The sequence below is a fragment of the Mustela erminea genome, chromosome 6 (assembly GCF_009829155.1).
Source record: "Mustela erminea isolate mMusErm1 chromosome 6, mMusErm1.Pri, whole genome shotgun sequence".
Taxonomy (NCBI): Eukaryota; Metazoa; Chordata; class Mammalia; order Carnivora; family Mustelidae; genus Mustela; species Mustela erminea.
In genome coordinates, this window is record NC_045619.1 from 9,177,403 (window position 1) to 9,203,104 (window position 25,702).

Sequence of the window (25,702 nt, forward strand, 5' to 3'; positions counted from 1 at the left end):
TAAAACTATTAATGAAACATTTTATGATGTTAAGAGTTTTTTTGTATTAGGTCTTTATTTTTTTAAACTTATTTTTATTAACATATAATGTATTATTTGCCCACTAAGTCTTTAAATCTAGTATGTACTGAATTTTGCTCTTACATCTCAATTGCGACTAGTCACATTTCGAGATCTCATTTGTCACAGGTGACTAGTGGCTACTACTTCGGAAAACACAGGTCTAGGATATCTGGTACAGTGTTTAATGGAAATGGGGATTGTGACCATCCTTGCTTTGTTATCAGTTTCAAGGAGAATGCTTTCAATATTTCCCCATTAACTAGGATATTTGCCAAAGGTTTTTTGCAGATACCTTTACCAGGATAAAGAAATTCCCTTGTATTCGTAGTCTGCGACACATTTTAAAACAAACAGACGTTGAACTCTTCCTGCATGTATGGAGATGATCATGTCTTTCTCCTTTAACTTTTAAGGTGGAAAATTACATCAACTGATTTTCAAACGTTAAGCCAACCTTGCATTTCTGAACAAGACCTAATTTTCTCACAAGGCAGTATCATTTTGCGATACTGCCGGATTTGGTTTGCTAATGTTTTGTTTAAGATTTTTCCATCTAGGGCGCCTGGGTGGCTCAGTCATTAAGCATCTGCCTCTGGTTTAGGTCATGATCCTGGGGTCCTAAAACAGAGCCCCACATTGGGCTCCCTGCTCAGCCGGGAGCCTGCTTCTCCCTCTCCCGCGCTTCCTGCTTGTGTTCCCTCTTTTGCCATGTCTCTCTCTTTCAAATAAATCTAAAAAAAGAAAAAAAAAAGAAAAAAAGATTTTTGTGTCTATATTCACGAGAGACATTGGTCTATAATTTTTTTGCACTGTACTTGTTACAAAGCATTGGGAAGTATTCCCTCTTTTTCTGGTATGCGGAAAAGTTGGAGTGAGACTGGGATTATTTCTTCTTTAAAGAACTCATAGGTGGGGGCGCCTGGGTGGCTCAGTGGGTTAAAGCCTCTGTCTTTGGCTCAGGTCATGGTCTCGGGGTCCTGGGATCGAGCCCCGCATCAGGATCTCTACTTAGCAGGGAACCTGCTTCCCCCACCCTCTCTGCCTGCCTCTCTGCAGATCTCTGTGATCTCTGTCAAATAAATAAATAAAATCTTAAAAAAAAAAAAAAAAGAACTCAAAGGTGAAATTTTCTTTGTGGGAACATTACAGATGATTGATTCAATTCTTCTAATGGTTATGGGGAGGTCTGATGCTCGATTGGCACCACGGGACATCAGGGGGGCATCGAGTTGCTAGAGTATCAAGATGTTTCATACCAGCTTGTACAAAGCCACCACTCCCAACCCCCCAAGTGGTTGCGTCAGATTTCCCAGACCTTCTGATGACACACAGATTAAAGCATTAATGCCTGACATGGCCAGAGGTCTCTCGGACTCTGCTCAGTGCTAAGGTCGACCCCTGCTATGAACCCTCAGTGTTCTGTTGTTAGATTCATTGCTACCACGACTACGGATGCTCATTCAGGTTTTCTCTTCAGTCAGTTTTGGTAAGTTATGTTTTTTTCTAGGAATTTTCCCAGTTCATTAAGATTTTTAAGCTATTGTCATAAAATTACTCATAATTACCTTTTATCTTTTCTTTCTCTCAATATTTGCAGACTCTCGGGCTTTTTGTTCCTGACACTGGTTAATTGTGCCTTCTCTCTTTTTTTCTTGATAAATTTCACCAGAGGTTGTCTGTATGATTTGTGTTTTCACAGAAATAATTTTTGGTTTTGCTGATCCTTTTCATTGCCTTCTGCTCTTATTTCCCTCTGTCTTTCCTTCTGTTTTCTTTGTTTTACTTTACTGTTCTTTTTCCAGCTTCTTGAGATCGGCACTTACTACTTTCAGCATTTTCGCTTTTCTAATATAAGCATTAAAAGCCATAAATTCCCTTTAAGTCATGCTTTAGCTGTGTCCTGCAATTTAAAAAAAAGATTTTTTTTAAAGATTTTATTTATTTATTTGACACACAGAGAGAGAGAGAGAGAGATCACAAGTAGGCAGAGAGGCAGAGGGTAGAGGAAGCAGGCTCCCTGCTGAACCGAGATCCCAACGTGGGGTTCGATCCCAGGATCCTGAGCTCATAGCCTGAGCTGAAGGCAGAGGCTTTAACCCACTGAGCCACCCAGGCGCCCCAAGATTTTATTTTTAAGTCATCTTCACACCCAGTGTGGGGCTTGAACTCATGACTCCAAGATCAAGAGTCGCAGGCTCTTCCAACCCAGCCAGCTAGGCACCCCTGCAGTTTTTAATATGTGATGTTTCCATCCTCATTCAGTTACAATATAAAAGTATAATTTCCATAGGATTTCTTCTTCCATCGGTTATTTAGAAAAATACTTCTGAATTTCCAAACACATGAGGCTTTTGAAGTTATCTTTTTGTTATCAGCTTCTGGCTTGTGTTGTGGTCAGAGGATGTACTCTCTGATTTCAAACTGTACAAATTTCTTGAGATTTGCTGTCTTTGTAAATACTCCATATGTAATTCTGGAGTTGTCACTGCTGTGTTCTATGAAAGTCCAATAGTCAAATTTCTTAGACTCTTAGTGAATATATTTCTGTTTCTTCTACCAATTACAAAAGGGTGTGTTTTTAGGTCTCCCACTAGAATCGTGGATTTGTCTATTTTCTGTGTAGCTCTCTTCATGTTTCCTATATTTTAAGATTATGAAATTTGCACACAAATTTGAAATGGTTCTATCTTTCTGGTGAATTGGATCCTTTTCATTATGAAGCGACTTCCTTTATCTCTAGTGGGGGTTTTCATAGAAGTAATTTTTCTTTTTGCTGATCCTTTTCATTGCATTCTGCTCTTATTCCACGCTGAAATAATAATCCCCCCTCTCCAGTATTAAAGGAGCTAGAAGAGCCTTCTTTTCATTAGCCTTAGCATAATGTAGTTTCCTGTGCATTTACCTTCATCCTTTCAGTACCCTTACGTTTTGGGGATGTCTCTTGTGGATGTCTCTTCTAAATTGCATGGAGTTGCATTTTTATCCAGTCTGATAGTCTCTGCATTTTAATTACAACATTTAGCCCACTTGCATGTATGACTCCTGGCACATTTGAATCTGTATCTATCATCTCTTTGATATTTATTCTTCTCTCTGCTCTTGCTGATTTTCGGATTGATTGGGTGTATCTCCTCATTCTATTTTCCTCCTCTAATAATTCGGATAAATGTTATATGCTGCATTTCCATTCTTTTAGTTTATCCTGGTAACCACAACTTACATTAACTTGGCCAAGTCTAAGTGTATTTGGTATCTCCCCTTGCCTCCTGACAAACATAAGGATCTTAGAATCCTTTAACCCCGCTCATCCAAGTTATATGCTATTGTTCTTGGGCATTTTAATTCTGTTTTTATCCAGGAGACATTGTTATTGTTTTATATCGTCAATGTTCATTGTTCTTTATTCCCTATTGCATCAGACCTCTGTCTGTGATCATCTTCCTCCTGTCTGAAGTTCTTCCGCTGGAATTTCCTTTAGGGAGGGTATGATAGTGGCAAAGGCTTAGTCTTAGCATTTGTATATATTATTTCTCCCCCTCCTGGACAGATATTTTCACTGGGCACATACTTTTTGAAAGAAATTTGCACTGGGTACGTAATTCTAAGATGATGGTTATTTTCTCCCTGGACATTAGATAAATCATTCCAGTGCCTTCTGGCTCGCTTCCGTTGCTTCTGATAAAAAGTGGAGCGTAAATCTATCATTTCTTTTTTCTGTGCTCCAGACAGAGGCGTTTGGACTTTACTCTGAGGGGAATGAGGAGCTACGGGAGGTGTTTAAGCACGAGGGTGACCCAGTCAGATCTGCATTGGAGAAAGCGCTCTCTGATACCCTGTGGACGCGGCTCCGAGGGGGCGGCAGCTCCGTGAGGAGGTTGTCGCTGCAGTCCCCGCGGAAAGGACGAGGGGTGTGCAGGGAAGCAGGGCAGGGAGGCAGGACTTGGGATCCATGCAGGTAGGCGGTGGGAGCGCGAGGGGCGCGGTGCCGGGCGGGCAGGAATGGTGGCGCCGGAGCGAAAACAGAAGGGGGATGGCGTGGGTGAGGCAGAGTCCGTCGAGGACCTCAAGATCCATTCATTCCACAAACAGTGGGACAACTATTATGTGCCGAACGCCAAGTGCGTGGCGGAAAAGCCCGCCCCCGCCACACCTGCTGCGAGTTACTGCCTAGCTGGGGGCCTCCGCACAGCCGCCCACGGACGGACGGACGGACGGACTAAACATGCAAGCGCCTGCTCAGGAATGACCCAACCACGCCGCTCCGGAGCCCGGACCCACAGGCCTCGGTCCGCAGACGCGAATCTCGGCCGGCCCCGCCCTCCCGCCGCTCGGGGGTCCGCGCCCCGGCCCCGCCCGCTTCGCTGTGGGAGGGGGGACACATGGCCTCCGCGCTCGGCCCGTTTCTCATGGGTCGAACCGGGGCGTGTCGTTTCCGGCCTCCCAGAGTCACCGGGAGCGTTTTAAGAAACGCGTCTCGGTCTTGAGATTTCGTTCCACCCCGACACCAAGCGACGCCCGCGCCAAATAAGTCCCGCGGAACGGCGCCGCGGAGCAGCAGCACGCGGCCCCCGGTTCGGCGGCGGAGCGGGGCGGGGCTCCATCGGGGGCGGGGCGGGGCCCTCGGGGAGGGGGAGGCCCAGGAGGGAGGGGCGTGACCTGCCGGGCGCGAGCCGAGCCCCCGCCCCGCCCCCTCCTCGCGCGCTCGCTTGCTCGCTCGCTCGCGCAGAGGAAAACGTTGCGCAGGTTCAAAAATGGAACGTCGGCGGCGTGAGGGAGCGCGAGGGGGTGTGCGCGCGTGCGCGTGCGCGTGCGCGCCCGGGCGAGGGTGACGGGGTCCCCGCCGGCCCGAGCATCGCGCGCCTCAGCCGCGGCCCCGCAGCTCCGCCCCCGGCCCGGCCCGGCCCGGCCCCGGGCCCGCTCGCCCGCCGCCCCGCATGGAGCTGTCAGCCATCGGCGAGCAGGTGTTCGCGGTGGAGAGCATCCGGAAGAAGCGCGTGCGGAAGGTGAGGCTGCCTGGGGGCGGCTCCCAGGACCCCTGTGGGGTCCCCTGTTGTCCCCAGCACCGTCCCTTCCACGCTGGCGGCGAGGGGGAAAGTGGGGGCGGGGGCCCAGGCGGCTCCGCGCTGCTGGGCTCGTCTCCCCAGTCTGTGCCTCAGTTTCCCCTGCCACCTTGTAGGACGAGTAGAATAAAAGTTGTCGCCCCGGCATCCTGGAGGCAGCTGAGCCTGCCAGAGCTGGAGGTTGGGGTCAGACTGTAGGGATCCTGAACGCCATTCTTCCTCAACCTCCCCTTATTCTAAATAAGGGGAGATGGAGGCCCAAGTTAAGGAAAAGGCTCACTGGTGTGTTGGCGTCGGAGCTGGTTCTCGAACTCAGGACTCCGGGCTCGGTACCGAGACCTTTGAAGTTGGAGGCGGAGCTTCAGCCTCCTGCCTCTGAGGTCTAACTCTGGACTTCAACCTTTTCGGATCCCTTCTACCCCCACCTCCGGCTTTCTCCCCGTCTTGCAGCGCACACCTCTCTGGCTTCCCCACCCCAACTCTCAGCCCCGCCCGGCCAAGCTCAGTGAAGCCGCCTACAGCGCTGGGGCATCCTCTAAGCTCCTCCCCCTTCCATTCGCCTCCAAAACATGCCCTGCAATTGAAAGAGGCATCTGTTCCATTGGGTTCGGGTACCCGCGCCTCGGGGGTTCACACTTCCTGTGCACCTGTTTGCAGAGTGGTCTCCTCAGACGAGAGGTGGGGGATGGAAGCCCTTGGGGAAAGTCCTTCCGGCGCTCACCACCATCCTTTCCCCTTATCTCCCCTCTGCAGCCCTTTGGGAGGCTCCAGTGGCAGGGCTGGGAGGGGTCTTAGAGGTCACCGGCTCCTGTTTGACAGAGGCAGAGACTGAGACCCAGGCAGAGGAAATGACCTGGTCAAGGTCACACAGCAAGGCAGAGATGGGGGTAGAGCAGGAGCTCAAGTTGACTAATGGCTAGCTCATCTTTGCAGAGAGAAAACTCAGTCCTGGCATCGAGAGCCAAGGATGAAGGTCGAGGTGTGCCAGAGGCTTTTCTTCCTTCTGCTCTGGTGGGGTTGAACTCTTAGGGCTGCCCCTCCTTCTCCCTTCCTCCAGGATTTCCTCGATTTTAATTTATTCCACAAAGCCCAGTGCTTTCCACGCACAGTAGCCTAAGCAGATACAGTGGTTATCCTCCTTATGGTAGTGCCAGAAAGTGAAGGACATCATTCCTTCAGCTGTTCCCTCAAAATATATTTATTGAGGTTCTGTTATGTACCAGGCACCATTCTAAGCCCCAGGGAAGCAGACATTCCTTCCCTCATGGAGCCAGCATTCTGGCAGAGGAGACAAGCAATGAACAAGGAAATAAACACAGATGCCTTCCAGGGGGTGCTGTGTGCTATGCAGAAAGAGAACTGGAAGGTGGGAGGGATGGTGTTAGAAGGGTTAGTCAGGGCGGGCATCTTTGAGGAGGTGACATATCTTGGTCTTAGAGTTCTGGTGCCCATGGTGTGGGACTGGAAAGCCAGGTCCCTGTCAATGAGGAAGGGAGGGGTCAGACTCTATTTTCTAACTACTGGAGAGGAGACCATCACTCCTGAAGGTGGAGACTTTGTCAGCCTTTTCCGGGGTCCTGCCAGGGTCTTTTGAGTTAAAAGCCCTAAAGTCATTTGCCTGTCAACCCCTGGGCCAGAGGCAGCCTCTCCCAGGAAAGCAGCTGGTGGGGCTAGAGCCATTGGAAACATGCCAGTGAGGAATTTTCTAGAATTTGGAGAGTCTTCTGTTCGAAAAAGTTAGAGGAGTTATGGTCTTAGCCCTGGGACTCTGGGCACTGGATCTTTGGCGATACACGCCCTATGTGGCCTTAGTTTCCCCATGTGTGACATGGGCTCTGAGCTGCCACAGAAGCCCCAGAAATCTTTGGGGCCAGATGCCTTCCTGTGCTTTCACAGGAAGGACAGTCTGGGGTAGTCATGCAGCAGCCAAAGTTTGGGTGTCTCTGGGTTGGTGGGGATCTGGTGCAGAGTGAGCAGGGGGTGGAGTGTCCCTGGACTGTGTATGTCTTGGGGGAACATCAGTCTGCAGAAAGTATTGGGCCTTACTGTCCTGTGAGTGGTTGTTGGGGCAGCTGTGTATCTCACTGTGTCTGCTTCTCTCTCTTCCCAGGGTAAAGTCGAGTATCTCGTGAAGTGGAAAGGATGGCCTCCAAAGTAAGGCTCCTCTGTGTGTCTGTGTCTGCCTAACTGTTCAGTCCTCATTTGCCTTTTGCCTCTCTCCCACCTAGCTTTTAGCTCCAGCTGCTTTAGTGGCATTCGAAGCTTGATTAAATCTTCCTCTTCTCTGGGCCTCTGTTTCCCCTCTGCCAGCTGAGGGGCTAGAGGGACATGAGGGTCAGAGTGGGCCCCACTCTTCTCTCCTGCTGCCCTCTGGGTTGAGCTCCATCTTCTTGCTGGAGCCTCCCCTCCCCTCTTCTGGCTTTTCCTGGCTCCTAGGAGGGGAAGGCCCAGTATCTTGGCTTCAGAGATGGCTGCTGGCCAGGCAGAGGTAGAGCAAATACAGAGCTGAGTGCGGTTTGGGGGGCTGGATAAGACAAGTCTAGCCGGTGCGGCATGAATCCGCAGTACCACAGTGCTAGGGCCAGAGCCTGAGCCCACTTTGCCTTTGGACAGCACTCTGCAGTCTACCAAACAGGTTCCCATACAGCCTTGTAAAGTAGGTATGATGGTAATCTCTAAAGATGAGAACACATGCTCAGAGAAGGTAAGCACCTTGCCTTAGGTCACACAGCAAGTGGAGGCAGAGGTGGGACTTGAATTGGCCTCCCCAGTTTCGGGTATCTCCTCTATGACTCCTCCATCTCAGAGTTGAGGGGTAGATTGCTGGGTCTAGGACCTCTCCCAGTGGCTCCACCTCTCCTGCTGAGGTCCAATCAGGAACCTTCTTACTAACCAATCACCTCCCAACAAGGGGGAGGCAGTGGGAAGGAATGAACCAGTCGTGGGGCCTCTTCATTGGTTTGTGGGTGCCCTGCCTCCCTGCCCTCCGTGCTAGGGACTGACTCCTGGAAACCCCCGTTGCCCAGAGCATCTGCTGTGTGTGCCAGGAGCTTTCTGCCCTGCTTGTGTTGAGAGCTGACCTGGTCCTGGGTTCTGGGAGCATCTTGGGGGCCTGGTAGGGAGACAGCAGAGGGAAATACAACCTGTGTTCCCTCAGCTTCCCGATCTGCAAAATAGACTCTAGAGGGCAGGCCCAGCTCTCCTCTCTTACGCTCCTTCCCCTTGTGGGGTGCAAGTCCTGGTTGCAGGGGTTCAGGGCGACCTGCAGGCATCCTGAGGTCCGGCTTGGAGACTGGCCAACCTGAGAATGCGCTGGTCTACTCCTGCTGCCTCCCCCTGCCAACACCCTGGACCTGGAGGAGGAGCCCCTCCTCCTTGGGGCACATGAGAAGTGACGTTCTAGGCTGGGTGAAGGAGCAGGAGGAGTTGAGGCAGGGCTAGGAAAGGAAGATGCCTGGGGTGGGCAGCAGGAGCACCGGCCCCCTGGGTGTGCTCTCTCCCTTAGCTTCTGCACCGGAAGGCAATACATTGGAGCGTAATGACCAGCCTGTTGGCCTTTCAGGCACTGCTGGCGATTTTTCCTCCTCAAAAGACCCCAGCTTTTAAAAGATTTCCTTCTCTAAACAGAGGTATTATCAAGGAAAAGTTCCTTCTTCTGCTTTTTCAATCCCACATGGATATGTCTGCCTATCAGAGCTTTAGCCAGGAGAGAAGGGCCTAGCACTCCAAGAGCACTCCCTCATGTTTCTGCTGGCTTGAGCCCCGGCCCTGATGCTGCTTGTTTCGTCACATGCTGAGGCCACCAGGTGGGCCCTAGTGACAGCCTCTTGTGACTCCCTGGAGGGGTTCTGGGAGCTAGAACCAGATGATCTGGGGTACCGATGGCTTCCTTGCACTTTGGTCCTGGGTTCCTGGCTGGCTCACAGCTGTCCAGGTCCTCAACATGGTGGGGCCTCTGCTTCCTGATTTACAAGTCGGAATAATGAAGCCTCTATCACAGTGCTGTTGTGAGGACTGGGTGATGGAGATAGGTACCCAGTGCATTGTCAGATGGCCAGGCACTTAGGAAATGTTTGCTGTTAATGCGAAGTTAGACAGCTCAGCCTCTAGGTCTCCCTGCAGCCAGGAAAGGGATCCGGGAGATTCCATTCCTCATAGGAGCTCAGAGAGGCTTAGAGATGGCTTAGGTCAGTCCCAGATGGTGAAACTGAGGCCCAAAGAGGGGAAACCATGATAAGACTATAACTTCCAACCCTATGCGGTGTGTGGTACCTACTTCTGCCACCCACTGCATCACCCTACTTTACTGGGGAGGAAAATAGGTTCAGTTAGGGGAAGAAGCAGAACCCCAGGCTCCTTTGTAATCCACTTGGGCTTTAGTCTCCCTCCCCACCTCAGGGGCCCTTGCTTGGAGAAGAGGCTGTGAAAGAGTGGGGGGAGTGGGTCGTTGGGCAGGCTGTTCCCTGCAGGCCTGGGAGCCTTGGCTAGGGTAGTGCCAGGGAGGAGAGTCAGATTCTCCTGCTCAGCAACACCTTCCTCTCCCTGATCAAGGAGGCTTATATTAAATATCAGAAAGCATAATTTAGATATATACTCACTCTTTGCCAGGCCCCTGTTAGACCATTACATGCTTTGCCCATTTTCTGTCCGCAGCTGCAGACAAATGACTGCCCTTCCTCCCCAGCAGATGGGGCAGAGGAGCTATCTTGTTTGTTCTGGAAGGTACAGCATATTGCCCAGGGAGGGGCTGGGGATGTCAAATCGTTAGTTCCAGGCTCTCTGACCCATACAGACCCTCAGATACCCTGCCTGCCCAGGACTGCCGTTCCTGCTTTGGAAATGCATTCCTTGCTTCTTTTCCCACTTGTGAATACGACCCCATCTTTTAGGGAGGACTGCCTCCGTGGAGATTTGGTAATGATATTGTCAGTGGGCATAGCAGGCTGCTAATCCATAAGCACCTTGTATGAGTCAGGCATTGGCCCATTTTTAATTGCCTCTTGGCAACCCATTTTACAGATGGGCACACAGAAATCTCTAGCAGAGGAGTCTGTGCCCAGGGTCAAATACAACTGGGATGATTTGCACTATGGTTTGCCTGATCCCAGGGCTCGGGGACTAGAGGTTGTGATACACCATCAGCTCTGCAACTGAGGATCTTTTGCCTGTTCCTCTCTTGACCATTCAGAAGGAAGTGCTTAGGCTTTGGAGCCAGACCAGGCTGCCTTTGAACCCTAGTTCTGTAGCTTTACAAAGCCCTCTACCTCTGCACCTCCATTTCTCCACCTGTAAAGTAAGACCATAGCCTCACAGGACCCTGTGGAAGGCTGCCTGAGACAAAAGTTTCTTAACCCTGTGCCAGGGACGGAGGAGGCGCGTCTTCCTCTTTCAACGCTGGGTTTGGGCAGCAGCAGCAGCAGCAGAGTCCAGGGCTCTGGCCTGGCAGGTTTTCGCACTTCATTGTTACTGATTTAATTAACGCGTATTTGCTTTTATTATGTATCACACTGAGCTAAGTGCTTCACGTGGCTGAGCACATCTAATGGTCACCGAAGCCCCCAATACAGGGACCTTTGGTAGTCCCACTTCACGGATGAGTAAACGGACTAACCTGCGCACCGCCGCGCCCCTCAATCTCGGACCTGAGCGCGTTGCGCTTCTTCTCATTTTGGGGAGCTTTAAATCGGCCTGGGGGGACTGAGGCGGGCCTGGCTTTGGGGGACCCCGCCCCCTGCGCCGCGGGAGCCTGCGCAGCGCCGCTCAGGCGGGGCGGCCGGGAGCCTGTTTACCCGGTCTCGGGGGCGGGGCGGTCGGTCACGTGGCCGTGTTTACCTCGGGGCAGGCGCGATCCGTCCCCGCCCCCGCTCCCCATTGGCTGGCCTGGTAATCCGGGGCGCGCCCTCCTCCGTGCGTGCGCGCGCACGGCTGCTGCCCTGCAGGGGGCGGGGCGGGGCAAAGTAGGGCTCTCCGCCCCCAACGGAGCGCTGCGTTCCCGCCCTGCCCGCCAGTTGCTCTGCTCGCCCCACCCGCTCTGCCGCCAGCCGGCTGCACGCTCTGGTCCTGCCTGCGCCCAAAGCGCGTTTGCAGTGGCTGTGGCCCCTGGCTCCCCGCATCGTGGAGCGGTGTTAATGGCCTCCACTTTAGGGGGCGGAGATGTCCAGAGAATTGAGACCGTAGTGCAGACTTCCAACCATTCCTCTCCCACAGCATGGAGCAGGACCAGCCCTCCTGCTGCTTACATAGTCTGAGACTGTTAACACGCCTCCTGGCCCTGTAACAATTCCCCCTGAATCTACTGAGCCTTTCTGTGCACCCACTGTGTGCAAGGTCCCGGTCAGACACAGGACATAGTCAGGCACTCTCCGTCTCCCAAGAACATCACAGACCGGTGGGGAGCCAGATGCAGGGACAAGTGAGAGACCCAAAGGTAGAGAGTGGCCAAGATTCAACAGTTCCAACCACAGACGGGCCACTTACTGTCTCAGGGACCTTGGCAAGATGCTTACCTCTGTGCCTGTTTCTTCATCTTTAAATAGGGTAACCTACCCTATGGGGGTTTTATGAGGAATAGATGAGTCCCCGGCAGTGAGTGGTGCTCTTACCGTGATGGTGATGGTGGCGATTCTTAAGATGAGGAAATTGAGGTCCAGCGAAGGTTAGGGACTTGCCGGGAACCACACAGCACCCACATCAACAAAAAATGGGCAGGGCAGTGGGGAAGTGGGCAGGACAGAGAAGACTGGAACACTGTAGAGACATCTTAACAGCTAGAGGAGAGAGGGCGAGGCAGAGACAGGAGGAACACAAAATTCCTCCTTTCTTGTAACTCGTTACTGCTAAAGAAATCTAACCTTTGTTTTGCAAGAGGAAGTTCTGGAGTCTCTGCCAGTCTCTGGTTGCTTATACTTTGGGCTGTATGCAAAGTATCAGAAAAACCCGTTTTACTCTTAACCTTTCTTTAGGGTGAACAGAACTCTGCAGTGGCTTCTATATCATTCCCAGAGCACCCAGGGTGTGAGGCTGGGCACCCTGGAGAGGGCTTGCATTCTGCCTGCCAGGATGCCAGCTGGATTCATCAGAAATTTTGGCAGGTGTCAATGCACCAGGCTGTGGAGAGCAGCAGAGGGGAGGGTGAATTCTGCAGGGAGCTTGAGGAGGCTGTCAGGGGAAGCTCTTGAAGGATGAGGAGGAGATCATGGAGGGACTGGCCCCCGGGTGGAGAGCACAGCCTGTACAAGGGAGGCGTGATTGTGCCTGATCAGGCTGGGCATGGGGCACTTGGGTAGGGACTGTGAGGTCCTCAGGGCTCAGACCTTTGTTGCTGAGTGCACAGAGAGCCTGACACAGGGCCAACACAAAGTCGGTGTGAGGAAGTGCCGGTGGAAGGAAGGAGGAAAGGATTCTGTCCTCGGGTAGCTTGTTCTTCGAATCCGGATTGGACTACTGGTAGCTGTCAGTTTAAGATGAAGGTTTTAGCTCAGCGGGTTAGGAGACAGCAGGAGCAGGGTCTCTACCCAGCCTCTTCCTGCCTCCTAACACCTTCCTGATACCTGTTCACCTCCCTTGTTGCCCAGCAGAGCTGGGTGCAGCCTGGGCCAGAATCATAGTCCGTTGCTTTGGTGTTGTTTGTACATATACATGTATGCACATGAACATACTCGTGTTTATATGTTTGTACGTATGTTGTATATTCGAATATGTATATATACAGACACATTCAGGTACGTGTTTTAAAACTTTTCATTTTCCATTTATCAGCATCTGTTTATGGTGAGTGACCCTAGTTTTTCCATTTATGGAAATCATAAAGTTTTTTTTTTTTTTTGGCAAGTTTATTATTATTATTTTTTAGTAATCTCTACACCCAACATGGGGCTCAAACGCGCGGCCCAGGACCAAGAGTTACATGCTCCTCTGACTGAGCCAGGGAGGTGCCCCTAAAGTTTGTTTTTATTTTTTTTTTTTAAGATTTTAAAGATTTATTTATTTATTTGACAGATAGAGATCACAAGTAGAGAGGCAGGCAGGGGCGGGGCGGGGGGGGGGGAGCAGGCTCCCTGCTGAGCAGAGAGCCCGATGTGGGGCCCCATCCCAGGACCCAGGATCGTGACCTGAGCCGAAGGCAGAGGCTTTAACCCACTGAGCCACCCAGGCACCCCTAAAGTTTGTTTTTAAAATAAAATTATTAAACAAAACAAGTGAGCCGCTTTGGAGGCCAACGTTAAGTAAATAGCGCAGGTGGCAGGAAGATGCCTTGAGCTATGAAGTGCTGAGCCGTCACTCCCCAGCCTGGCCCAACAGGGGGTGCTCTGTGGTCTGGGGTGGTGGAGGGTCCCCCTTCGAAATACCAAAGGGACCTGCCGTGGGATTGCGGCACCATTCAGTCGCTAGCCATCTACCTGGTTCCTGCTGCATGCCAGGCCTGGCAAGGAAACTTCAGGCCAGGCTGGGAAGGTACAGCTGTGTGCTAATGAGGGAGGGAGCAGCTCAGCCCAGTCAGCGGAGGCTGCACTGGGACCAGGGCTGGAAGGGTGGGCAGGGACAGCAGCCGGAAGCATGGAGCACTTCCTGTGCACCAGGCACTGTACTAGGCAGTTAGATGAACACGTTCAGCAGCACAAGAGTTCTTTACAGATGGGAAAGTGGAGGCACAGGGACGTTGAGTAAATCCTTCAAGAGCTGGGGTCTGAAACCAGGTGGTCTGGTGCCAGTGCCTCTGCCCTTAACCACATGCTCAGGCTTCTCACCAAAAGGGAGCCCCAGGAGCAGTGCCCTGTACTTCGGAGCATGAGGTCTAATTGGGAATTGGACACATTTCTTTGGAGGGTGGTGTGATTGGTACTCACAATGAGGGGAGTTCTTATGTCGTCAGAGCCCCCTGACCTAGCCTGGGCAGCCAGGTACAGATTCTGTGAGTAGGTGGCAATTATGGGGGCCTAGACAGGGGTCGAGAGCCTGCAGGGAATGCTGGTGGGGAGCAGGGCAGCTTCTGACCTCCTGCTTCTCTCCCCAGATACAGCACGTGGGAGCCGGAAGAGCACATCCTGGACCCCCGCCTGGTCATGGCCTATGAGGAGAAGTAAGGGGGCCTCAGCCTGCCACTGGGGCTGGGCATGAGACAGGCTTTGAGGTTTCACATGGAGCCTACTGCTGGGTTGGCTCTGAACGAGGGGCATGGCCATGGGGTGGGGCAGGGGTTTGGCAGGGACAGCTGGGTCTAGTCTGCTGCTGGGAGAAGTCGGGTGGACATCAGGTCCCAGAGCAGCTGAGGGCCCTGGCTCCCTTTCCTGTTGCTGAGTGATGTTGGCCACTTCTCTAACCTCCCCACGCCTCACTCTCTGCTAAAGTGTGCCATCCCTCATAACACCGGCTCTGATTCCCCCAAGGTAGGACTTTCAATTGCTGTGATGGGAATAAAAATGCTTTACAGAGCTGCCCCTGTGTGAGGGGCAGAAATGTCCTTAATGGGCAGTCATGACCTTGGTGACAGATCCGAGAGAGATTCTCCGTAGAGACTCTCTCACCAAGAGAAGGAAAGTCCAGTGGAAGCTTGAGAAAGGGGAGGGACTGTGGCTTTGGAGCAAGGATGTTTAAGTTCTAGTCTGTCCCACTTGGCCACCTCCCAGCTTAGTGGCCCTGGGCAAGGCTCCTCTGGGCCTCAGTGTCCCTTATCTGCTCGTGCTCTGCTCTGATTCCGAAGGTAGGTCAGTGATTGGCGGCTCCACTGAAGGGCAGTGGCGATGCATCTCAGGGGGGAGCTTTTGACAAAGTGTTGTTGCTCCTGATGGGGGAGTCTTTTGAGTCTAGCCACCCCCGTCTGCTGTAGGAGCCCCAGCTGTACTGACCTCCCTGCCAGCAGGCAGCCCAAATCCTTGTGCCTCTTCCCAACTGCCCACCCTTACAGGGCGGGATCTTTGCACAAAATCGTTTCCATTTGGCCCTTTACAGGAACCTCCTGAGATGGGGATGAGAGTCTCATCTGACAGATGAGGAAACTGAGGCTCTGGTGGCTAAGGAGCTTGCTGGGGGTCACCTCACAGCTGGGAAGCCGCCTACCCAGGGCTTCACCCGGGCCTCCCGAATCCCAGTCCTGTGCCTTCCCCTGCCCCTCCCTGCCCCCCTTCCCGTTGCTTCTCTGCAGGAAGTGTCTCGCTGCCCATTCCAAGGGAAAGTCACCCCTGTTCTTCACTTTAAAAAATCAGGGTGTCCCCGTCCCACAGCTGTTCTCTGGCTCCTGGGCACTTGGTGGGGCCTTGATCCAAAAGGACTGGTGCTGGGGAGAATCCTGTGGAATGTCGTGGACTGCATGGAGGAGAGCGTCAGGCCGGTGTCCAAGTCCTGAATTAGAGTCCTGGCTCTGCCGCTCGCCAGCTGTGCGGCGGTGGGCAAGGTCTCCTCCCTCTCGGGCCTCATCCTCCTGATCTGTGGAGTGGGGACAGTCGTACTGACCTTGCAGGGCTCTCATGGGGAGCAAGGTGTATGAAAGCACTCTGTAGATCAGTGAGTGTGGGCACAGGTGTGCAAATTATCTCCCTGACGGTAACTAAGGATCATTCTTTGGCTCGTTCAACAAGTCTTTAGTGAGGTTCTGCCGTAAGCCAGACACTGTCCCTGGTGCTGGGGACACAGCGAAGGATCAAAACCAACAAACATCCCTATTTTCATGGGGCTCGAATTCCAACACAGAGACACACAATAAAAAAAAAAACAAACAAACCAATAAGTGTGTATGATATCAGACGGTCATAACTGCTGCAAAGACAGGGTTGGGGGGAGGGGGTGGGGGAGGGGTGCAGGGAGCAGTGGGATGGTTAGGCGGGGGTGTTTGACCAGAGTCCTGAGGAAATGAGCCCAGCAAGTATTTTAGAGAAGAACATCCTAGGTGAAGAGAACAGTCTGTGCAAAGGCCCTGGGGTGAGAGCCAGTGTTTAGGGAGCAGCACAAAGGCAAGTGTGGCTCTGTGTGACTGGCTGGAGTGGTGTGAGTTGAGCGAGGTGTGGGAGCTGAGGCAGGAGTAGGGCAGCTGAAGGACGGGGGAGCACAGCTCAGGGAGCGCCTCATAAGTCTCGCTGGAGGATTTGGATCTTACTTTGAATGAGTCAAAAAATGTAACAGTTAAGGAACAAAGGAAGAGCTTGGAGACTTACAGACCCACTGTGTGACTTTTGGCTTACTTCTCTCCCAGTCTTGGTGAAGAGGGGTAAAAGAGGGATGACGTCCCTTTAACCCCTGCCTTGGAGGGTTTTATTTATTTTATTTTATTTTTTAATTTTTAAAAAGAATTTTTAAAGATTTTTGTTTATTTATTTGTCAGCTAGAGAGAGACAGTGAGAGAGGGAACACTAGCAGGGGTAGTGGGAGAGAGAGAAGCAGACACCCTGCTGAGCAGGGAGCCTGATTGTGGGCTTGAGCCCAGGACCCTGGGATCATGACCTGAACCGAAGGCAGATGCTTAACCAACTGAACCTCCCAGGCACCCCAGTCTGCACCTTGCAGGGTTTTAAAGAGACTCAGAAGGAGTCTGGCCAGGGGGCTCCTCTGTGGGGTCCCGCCCGCAGGGAAAGGCTGAGAGGGCACGCCTCGTAGGGTGCCACTGCCCTGCAGCCCTGGACATTGACGGGCAGGATCCAAGGCTGACAGAAACCAGGCCCTGGGTGGTGAGTCTGGATAGAACAGACCCCTTCCCCATCGTGCACACGCACACACGCATGCACGCACGCATGCACACTGCAGGTTAGAAACCAGGGTCATGCGGCCTGGGCTCCGGGCCTGCCCTGCTGGCCCTGGCTGGACCCTGGGCCTGACCCTCACTAGGCCTGGAGCCTGGAGCTCAGCGGCCGACGCTGTCAGAATTTTGGCATTGGGAAGTGACTTAACCTCTCTGTGCCTCAGTTTCCCTGACGCTAAGGTGAGGAGAGTAACTGCGGCTCCCTCACAGGGCGGCCGTGAGGGGGAGGTAGAGTGATGCCTTGTGCAGAGTGTCCCGTGTGTGGTGATTGTCAACACCACCGTGGAGAAGTTGTAGACGCGCCACCATCCCTGTTCCTTCCCCTCCAGCCCTGCCTCTCCCCGTCTTCCTCCCCTTCCTCTCTTCTTTCTACCCCGCTCTCTTCCACCGCACTTCATTATTTCACTTGCCTGCCCCCCATCCCAGGGATCTCTCTTGCTTCTCCCGAGAGCCCTGGTGGCCAGGGGAGAAGGGACCCTCTTGCTCCAGACGAGGACACTGAGGTCCAGAGGGGAGGTGACTGGCCAGGGTCTCCCGTGGGTCAGAGTGGAGCTGGGCCTGGAACAGGGGGTCCGGGGGGGCCAGCAGCGGCTTCTCAGAGAAGAGTCTCACCCTCAAAGGCCGGCAGGTCGGTCCTGGCAAGCTGAGTGGCTGGTGTCACAGTGTGATCAGACGGCTGGCTCCTGGGCCCCAAGGTGGGCTGACCCCACGGGGACGGCGGGAGGGCCCAGTGCACAAGGCGCGGCTCCCCAGGAGGGAGGAGCGCTGAGGGAGAGGGCGAGGGGTGGAAACAGCTGCCCCGGACGGGCTGGACTCCCAGAGCTCAGATGGAGAGACCGCCTGGGGTCACCCAGCCAGGAGGGGAAGTAGGGGTGCACTCCCGGCCTCCACATTCTCTCAGCTGCCCGCATGGCCTCTGCAGTGGGGGCCACAGAAAGTGGGGCGGACTGAAGTGAAAAGGGCTCTGAAGTTTTCACCACCTCCGGCACTGCTGTCGTTGGAGTCTCTGTTGTGTTGTCTCGTGTGTGTCGTGTGTGTCATGTGTGGCTTTGTATGCATCCTCGGGTTGTGCCTGTGCGTTTGGGATGTGGGCAGGGCCCCCGGCAGAGAGCCTGGCATCCACTAGGGACTCAGTACAGGCGAGTTTCTCTCCTTTTCCCCAGCCAGATGATACAGGCGAGAGCCTGTCCTCTCCACTTGGGTCACGCACATCCCAAAGTGGGAAAGACCTGGGCAGAGCTTCATTACATGAGAACCATTCCAAGTCCCAGCAGCTCCCCCGGGGTCACTGGAGGCAAATTTGATTGACAGGTTTCTGTACCCCTCTCCCGAGAGTGGGAACCGATCTGTGTTGTTTTGGGGGCTGTACCCAGTGGTATGGAGAGCCGAGTTCTGGCGTGACTCTGGAGCCCAGTAAACACCCACGTACTTTTGGAGACGTCACCCAAGTACCCCCTCTGCAATTGGGACCAGTGGCTGTGCCCCCGCCCTTTTGCCAGATGGGGAGACTGAGGCCCTGAGATTTGAACATGGGACCCCACCGTTACGGTGTAAAGAGAGTAGTGGGGAGGAGTGCCTGCCCTAGGATTAGGGGGTGATGTATGCCGGGTCCCCCTTTCCCTGTAGACTGCAGAGCGCGAGGAGGAGCGGACGCTTCACTTTCCCTTAAATGTCACCCGTGTTTGCTTTTCTTCTGCCATCTGCTTTGCACCCCAGGGAGGAGCGAGACCGAGCGTCGGGGTATAGGAAGAGAGGTCCGAAACCCAAGCGGCTTCTGCTGCAGGTAACCCCGTCAGCCTTGGTGCCCACCCACAGGTCCCCTGTACCCCCGCCCCCGCCGGTCTCCCCCGCCCCATGCACTTGCACCAGCCAGTTGAGCTGGACCACTTGCCCTCCTTGCTCTGCTCAGGGCACTGTGGGGTGGGGGCGCTCAGTGGGTAAGTCTCTGTGGGGGGAGGGAGGGAAGGAAGACAGCCTGGGTGGGAGGTGCTGTGGGGCTCGGGGGAGGGTGGATATATGGCGGATGGAGCCTAAGATTTTGAAAGCTTAGAATCTTGTAAATAAGCCTTTATGAGGCTCAAAATCCCCCAAACACAAAATTGTAATATTTGGGGACCTCAGAAACATAAACTTTAGAATTGAGGAAACATGGGAGCCTGGGATTTTAGAACCCAAGGAAGGGAGACTCAGATTTCTGGAACTGTTGTCATGGGATGCCCTAGTAATGGGGAATTTTTGAGGAAGGGGAAACCTACAGGGTCCCCTTTTCCAGTCCTCTGCCACAGGCGGGCATCTAGACTCCGGGGCACCCCAAGTTACCCAGGCTTTGGGGCCACTTTGCTGACTTCACTGCTTTGCTTGGAAAGTGGATGAAGTTGGAAGTGAGGTGATTTGAGGCAAGTCTCTGCCCCTCTCAGCTTGAACTTTCTTATCTGTAGAATTGGGATGACGAGCGTACCTGCTCTCCTTAGTTGAGTGAGGTTCACCCAGGGGTTCGAAGCCGAATGATAAGGCTTCTTGGTCTACACACAGTGTGAGCCGCGGCCAGTCTCCTGCCCACTCTTGAGTGTGGATCACCCGAGGTTTTGGGCAGAAAAGATGGGTTTCCCTTCACGCAGTGGGCATTTTCCATGGGGTTTGGCGTGAATTGGGTCCCAGGATGGAAGGTAGCATCCCTGCATCAGACGTCTTGCCCAAACTTAGCAACTTAGAGCGATGAACACTCAGCGTGTCACACAGTGTGATTGTTCCGGAGTTCAGGAGTCCTGTAGCTGCTGCTTTAGTGACTCCAGTTCGGGTTACGGTCGTGATGTCAACCAGCGCACGCTGTCTGGAGATTTGGCCGGAGCGGAGCGCTCTGCGGCCGAGGCAGCTAGTCACGTGCCCACAAGTCAGCTCTGGTTGTTGACAGGAGGCCTGGTACTTTCCACGTGGACCTCTCCAAGGGCTCCCCGGTGGCCTCACGGTGTGGCCACTGGCTTCCCCCAGAGCGGACGATCCAAGAGCAGGAGCAAGGGAGAAGCACAGTCTTTCATGGGCCAGCCTCACGAGCCCCACGGCACATCACCCGGGGCCCGAGGGGATGTGGGGTGACTTCCTTGAGGGGGGCCTTGCTGGGGCCCCGTTGGGGGCTGGCCACTCTGGTTTCTTCATCGTCGCACTGATGAAGAAACAGGCTCCGGGGGGGCCAGGAGTTTCCCCAGGGTGTCACAGCCTGGTCTGACCCCGGGGACTCCAGGATGCCTGTTCGGAGCTGCAGTCCTCTCTTGGTGAGGTGGAGAAGGGCAGAGAGCATCGTCTTGCAGGGTTGGAGGAGTTTACTGGGCTCGAGATGGCTGCCGAGCCAGGCTGAAGAAGCAGGTTTAGGTAACGCTGCAGTGGGACAAGCCCTCCCAGCCTTGCGGCACTGTCCTGACCCCTGCCCTGCAGCCCTCCTCCTGGCCCGTAACACCCTGCACCCGGGGCCGAGTGCTAGGCCTACGCGGGCAGGACGGGAGACTGGAGCCTGTGGGTGTGATCTCTGCTCCCAGCTGGGGAGCGTTTGACCTACAGGCCCCATCTCACGGCCTTACTCTCTTCCTGGGGGCTCTTGGCCTCTGGTGACAGGTGGCAGCAGAAGGTATTGTCCCGGAGGGACCCGGGCCTTAGCACCAAAGATCTTCCTTGGATTTGTGCATAACTTGGCCCGAGTCAGTGAGACAAATCCTGGAGACAGAACTGCAGCCCTCCGGTGCTAGAACACGTGTCCTCCAGCCCCATCTTAACCAGAGTGAGAGGTGGCATCGCCAGAGGGCTGTGCCGTGGCTTGGGGCCGAGGAGTAGCCCCTGGGCTGCGGGCAGAGGGCAGCCAGTGCCATGTGCCCCCCTTGGGGACTTGCCCAAGAATCTCAGGGCATCCACGTCACACCATCTCCTTGGCAAGCTGGCTGTTTCAGCCCTGGGGGTCCTTTAGTAGGCAAACATACCTTCCCCGTGATGAATAACTCCGTAGTTTATCTGCTTCATAAATCCAGATTTGCTTTTCTTGGCCAGTTTTCAATTTGTCCTCTGGGATGCTCTCCTACTGTGCAGCTTCTGTCCCTGAGCCCCCTGCTACCCCCCAGGGAGATGCGGTAGCCCCAGGCCAGACCTGAGGCTGGGGCTGGTCAGGGGTGGCTTTCTGGGCCGGGTTGGTGGGGCTGGGGTAATGGCTGGCTCCGGGCCACGGAACACAGGGAAGGGCACTCCAGGTGGGAGGAACAGCATGAGCAAAGGCGCGGCAGCGGCGGGGAGGGCAGGGCTGACCCGCCGTGCCCTGGCTTGCCCCCGCAGCGGCTGTACAGCATGGACCTGCGGAGCTCCCACAAGGCCAAGGGCAAGGAGAAGCTCTGCTTCTCCCTGACGTGCCCACTCGGCAGCGGGAGCCCTGAGGGGGTGGTCAAGGCAGGGGCGCCCGAGCTGGTGGACAAGGGCCCCTTGGTGCCCGCCCTGCCCTTCCCGCTCCGCAAGCCGCGCAAGGCCCACAAGTACCTGCGGCTCTCACGCAAGAAGTTCCCGCCCCGCGGGCCTGACCTGGAGAGTCACAGCCATCCACGGGAGCTCTTCCTGCAGGAGCCAGCAGCCCCGGACGTCCTGCAGGCGGCCAGCGAGTGGGAGCCTGCTGAACAGCCCCCCGAGGAGGAGGGTAAGGTGGCCCCTCGCCCCCGCCCGGAGCCCCTGAGAGCTGGGGAGGTCCCTGGATTCGCAGGTCCAGCTGCTGCCATGCCCAGAGAGGGCCCAGGGCGCTCCCAAGGCCACCTAGCCTGTGGGGCGCTGGCACCGCCCCGGCCCTTCCTGTGACCCTGCTGCGGCAGGGTGGTCCAGGCAGGGAAGACAAATGCAGTGACCTCCTCCTGGGTGTCCAGCCTTGAGCCAGGCCCAGAGCTGGGCGGGCAGGGGTCTGCATGCGGCCCCCACTTCCTGCTCCCGCCCTCCCAGGGCTGCGGTCAGGGCCGTCCTCAGCGCCATCTTTCTCCCGTGCCTGCCGCAGATGGAGACCTGGCCGAGGGCCCCCCTCCTTGGACTCCTGTGCTCCCCCCAAGTGAAGTGACAGTGACCGATATCACCGCCAACTCCGTCACGGTCACCTTCCGCGAGGCCCAGGCGGCTGAGGGTTTCTTCCGGGATCGCGGCGGGAAGTTCTGAGTCATCATTTTTACTCTTCCTAAACTGTTTGCTTTTGGGCTTGGGGTGGGGACTTCCAGAGATGGGGAGGGGTTGGGGGCAGGGTAATTATTTTATTTAAAAAAATATGGAACAGGAGCAGGGGGCAAGATCCCGACGCTTTCCCACCACTTTCCCGCCACCTCGCCCCCTTTCTCTGCGCCTGACATTTACAGAAAGGCTCGGTGGTCTGCTTTGGGGGCGGGGCTGGGGCGGCCTGGCATTGCCCTGCCCGTCAGGGGGTCCTCTCTGGGCCAGGCTGGAGACCGGGCCTCCTGTTCTTGGATGCTTCCCTCACCGTTCTCTAGAGACGCAGCAGCTGGTCCCAGGAACCAAAGGAGAATGGGAGGGCCCAAACCCTCTCCCTTGAGCCCCCCACTCTTGCCTTTCTCGGTGGTTTCCCTTTTCCTTTTTGGGGGTGGGGGGAGTCCTTATTTTTAACTTTCCACTCCAGCTTTGTGGTGGGACATGGAGGCTGGCTTTGACCAAATATGACCTGGTCAAGACGAGGGGGCAGGAGGAGGCCTTTGAGGTTGTGGGGTACATCCCATGCCCTTCCTTGGGGGTGGCTGCCAGCTGAGCCCCTTCTCCCCGGGAGCCCCCCGACCATCACCTGGCCTGTGAGAAACACTCACGTGCACACCCAGCCACACGGGCGTGCACACACAGCCCTGGGATCCCGGGACCGGAGGCATTGTGTCTGCAGACACGCACAGTGGGTCTTGCAAACCTCCTGTTTAGAAACCCCGACCTGGTGAATTGTGGGGTGACTCCAAGCGCCTCAGAACTTGTCACGGGCAGCCCACACTTTCTAGCCTTGCTCAGCACGTCACAGGACGGGGTCTCTCCCGACACAGTTTGCTTGCAGCTGTCCGCACAGGGCCAGGTGGCCTCCGAGGCTCTGGGCATGCGGTGCGGGGCTGGGACTTCACCCGGCCAGCTGCAGGGGTGCCGAGGGTCAGCACAGGCTCTGAGGCACTTGGGCCCCGTCATTCCTCCCCTGAGGGGCTCTCGTTTTCTCTGACTCAGGTGACTTTTGAACCCTACCCACTCTTCGCTTTTGCTGCCCTCCCAGAGAGGGAGGGAGCATCCCACCACCTTCTCAGGGCAGCCTTCGACTCCTGAAACCCTTCCTCCTTCCCTTCCACGTCCCCTCCCCATTCAACCTAAATGCCACAGCCTAGAGTGACCTAGTGTTCCTGCAGGGGAGGGGACCTCTGCCATGTCTTCCTGCAGTGGGGCTGCCCTGGATGGTGGGTCAAGCTGTGCATAAGCCCAGCCAGCAAGGGGCTGTGGCTGCCCGAGGAGGGGCCCTTGTCTGCACAGGTGTGCCCTGTGGCCAAGAGTAGTTTCCCAGGTCATGAGGAGGGGCTGTTCCCCTGCCCCTTCTCCAGCCCAGTAAGGGAGAAAGAGCCAGGTGGGGCTGGGCACCAGAGAAGCAACAGTAGAGGCCGCCTCCCTCCACTTCCCCCATCCTGAGTTGGGGCACTAGGAGGTGGGACCTGCCCTCTCCCAGGCCCTCTCCCCACTCTGTTTTGTCCTGAGGAAGTCAGCAGAATCCTGCTGAGACGGCGACAGGGCCGTTCTTCCCCCAGACCCCTTCTTCCCAAGTTCCCAAACCAAAGACAGCCTGGACCCCATTTTTGTTTGGGGTGCCCTGCTGGCAAGATTCCTAAATCCCTGAGTCTGTCTCCCCTTCCTCCTTACTCCTTCGTTGTCCAGGGTCAATTCAGTGCTTCCGTTGGGGGGTGGTCCCCTCTGGTGGTTCCTTCCAGCCCAGGAAGTTGACTCTAGAGGAGTATATGGGGGCGGACCAGGGAAGGGGGGCAGCAGAGTTACCCCTGCTCCCGCCCCATCCAGCTGGGAGACCCTGGGTCCCGGAAGGGCAACTTGGAGTTGGGGGTCTCTCCCAGGACATGGGCTCCCAACAGACGTGAGGGTGGTGGAGTGGAGGTGGCCCAGCGGCAGGGGCAGGGGGTCCTCTCTGATAGAAAGCTGTTGGCCGTGGCTTTGGGGCTGGGCTGGCAACATGCAATAGAAGGCCTACAGCCCATCCCCCAGGGGATGTGGGACCTCGTCCTGCCTCTTGGGCTCTTTGAAAGAGCTGTTTGTGCAATTGGGGGTGGGGGGGCTGGGGGCCATTTGTGGAGTGAGACAGCTGACTTTCTCTCTGCTGCCGCAGGACAGATCTTGCCTCTTCCTCAGTCCTTTGTGATGCACAGGGCATCCCGCAGCTCAGAGAGGGCAGAACCCTGTGAGCCGGGGCTCCCCACGGCTCCCCAGGACGGAGACCTCTATGAGGGGCTGGGTGTGGTCTTGCAGACCTTTGTCCAGCCCTGAGCGTCCCAGTGGGGCCTGGGACACTGAGCTCCCACCCTACCCCACCCCTCCCCAGAAGGCCAGTACTCGCCCGGGTGGGGGCGCTTAGAACGAGTGGGACAGCCTGTCCTTCCCTCCCCAGCCCCCGCCCATTTTGAATGTAGAGAGCCTGGGTGGTACTTGCCTCTTGCTGTGGCATGGGGCCAGGAGAGGATTCCCCCACCCCTGGCACGGCCACTTGCCATGCCCAGCCGAGCCCTGACATCCCTCCAGGGGGATGGTCCCATGGCTAACTCCCCACCCGCAGGGGGAGGTGCTGTGCCCGTGGGGGGTGGCTTAGCTTCGCTTCGGAAGCAGCCGGCCTGGCCTCCACATCTCAGCACAAGAACGCTGCCTTTGCACGGAATGAGCGTCGAGCTTTGTTCAGACAACGTGAATGTATTTGGGAGGGTTGGGGGTGTGGGCTGATTCCAAGCACATGCCTTTTCCGAGTGTGTGTGTGCTGGGAGGGCTAGAGCGGGTGCAGAGCGCGGTTTATTTTTGTACTGATCTTGGTAAGAGACTGTATAGCATCTATTTATTTAGATGATTTATCTGGTAAATGAGGCAAAAAAATTATTAAAGATACATTAAAGATGATTTTGAAAAAAGCTCTTGCACTCGAGCCTTCGCTTTTGACAGTGTCACAGCCGGGCCTGGGGAGGAGCGCCAGCCCCCAGGGTGGCAGCCTGGGACAGAGGTCCCAGGTCCACCAGTTACTGACCATAATCTTAGGCCACAGCCCATTTCCAGAGCCCTCCAGATGTACAGTGAGATGAATTGGGCAGGAGGTGTGGGGAAGTGGAAGCCGGCACATAGATGGGTGGCGCCCACCGTGGGGGTCCCCGCAGGGTATCATCTGAGGCCCAGTGGTGCTTCTGATGTCTTCACCTTTTCTCTGCTTCCTGCCAAGTGTGTTCTATTCTAGAACCCAGGGGGTGGTCAGTATCCCGGGTCTCAGTATTTGCAGGCTCTGGAAGCCAGGCCTGCCTCAAGCTAACGCTCCTCTGCTGTGTAGCCACGCTGAGCACAGCTGTCTGAGCCCAGAGGGTGGTGGTCCGGGCCAAAATGAGTGACAGCTGGGAGAGTCCTCTAAGTTTCTCTGCATTTAGGTTCGCCCCGGGCTCAGGGCAGAGGCTGGACAGGGGCGCACACAGGGTTGGTGACAGGAGGTAAAGAATCAGCTCACGCCGCAGCCACCCAGGCCGGGAGTGGTGATGGCCACAGCCAGGGACATGTCCATGAAGGAGGGAGAACAGAGAGGCTGGAGGTCGACTTAGGTTGGAGACTTGTCAAGACTTGGGCAGTGGTT

General features: G+C 55.2%; 1 protein-coding gene across 4 annotated transcripts; it reads left to right on the plus strand.

The window, feature by feature from the left end:
• Positions 1-1,503: 1,503 nt before the first annotated feature.
• CBX7 (chromobox 7) lies at positions 1,504-25,001 on the plus strand. Of its 4 annotated transcripts, none has more exons than XM_032346245.1 (6): positions 1,504-1,549; positions 7,234-7,277; positions 14,137-14,202; positions 18,478-18,634; positions 21,163-21,514; positions 21,860-25,001. In XM_032346245.1, exons 4-6 carry the CDS (start codon positions 18,521-18,523, stop codon positions 22,012-22,014), a joined length of 621 nt encoding a protein of 206 aa, XP_032202136.1. In that variant the 5' UTR covers positions 1,504-1,549; positions 7,234-7,277; positions 14,137-14,202; positions 18,478-18,520; the 3' UTR covers positions 22,015-25,001. The 4 variants fall into 4 exon arrangements, with proteins under 4 accessions (XP_032202136.1, XP_032202135.1, XP_032202133.1 ...); XM_032346242.1 differs by lacking the exon at positions 1,504-1,549 and adding an exon at positions 4,743-5,066 and having other exon boundaries at positions 18,568-18,634; XM_032346246.1 differs by lacking the exon at positions 1,504-1,549 and adding an exon at positions 4,746-5,066 and having other exon boundaries at positions 18,568-18,634; positions 21,442-21,514.
• The last annotated feature ends 701 nt before the right edge of the window (positions 25,002-25,702 follow it).

Coding starts and splice junctions, on each gene's coding strand:
- CBX7 (XM_032346242.1), top strand. CDS start 4,998: ATGGAGCTGTCAGCCATCGGCGAGCAGGTGTTCGCGGTGGAGAGCATC. Junction 7,278..14,136: donor TGGAAAGGATGGCCTCCAAA/GTAAGGCTCCTC, acceptor TTCTCTCCCCAG/ATACAGCACGTGGGAGCCGG. Junction 14,203..18,567: donor GTCATGGCCTATGAGGAGAA/GTAAGGGGGCCT, acceptor TTTGCACCCCAG/GGAGGAGCGAGACCGAGCGT.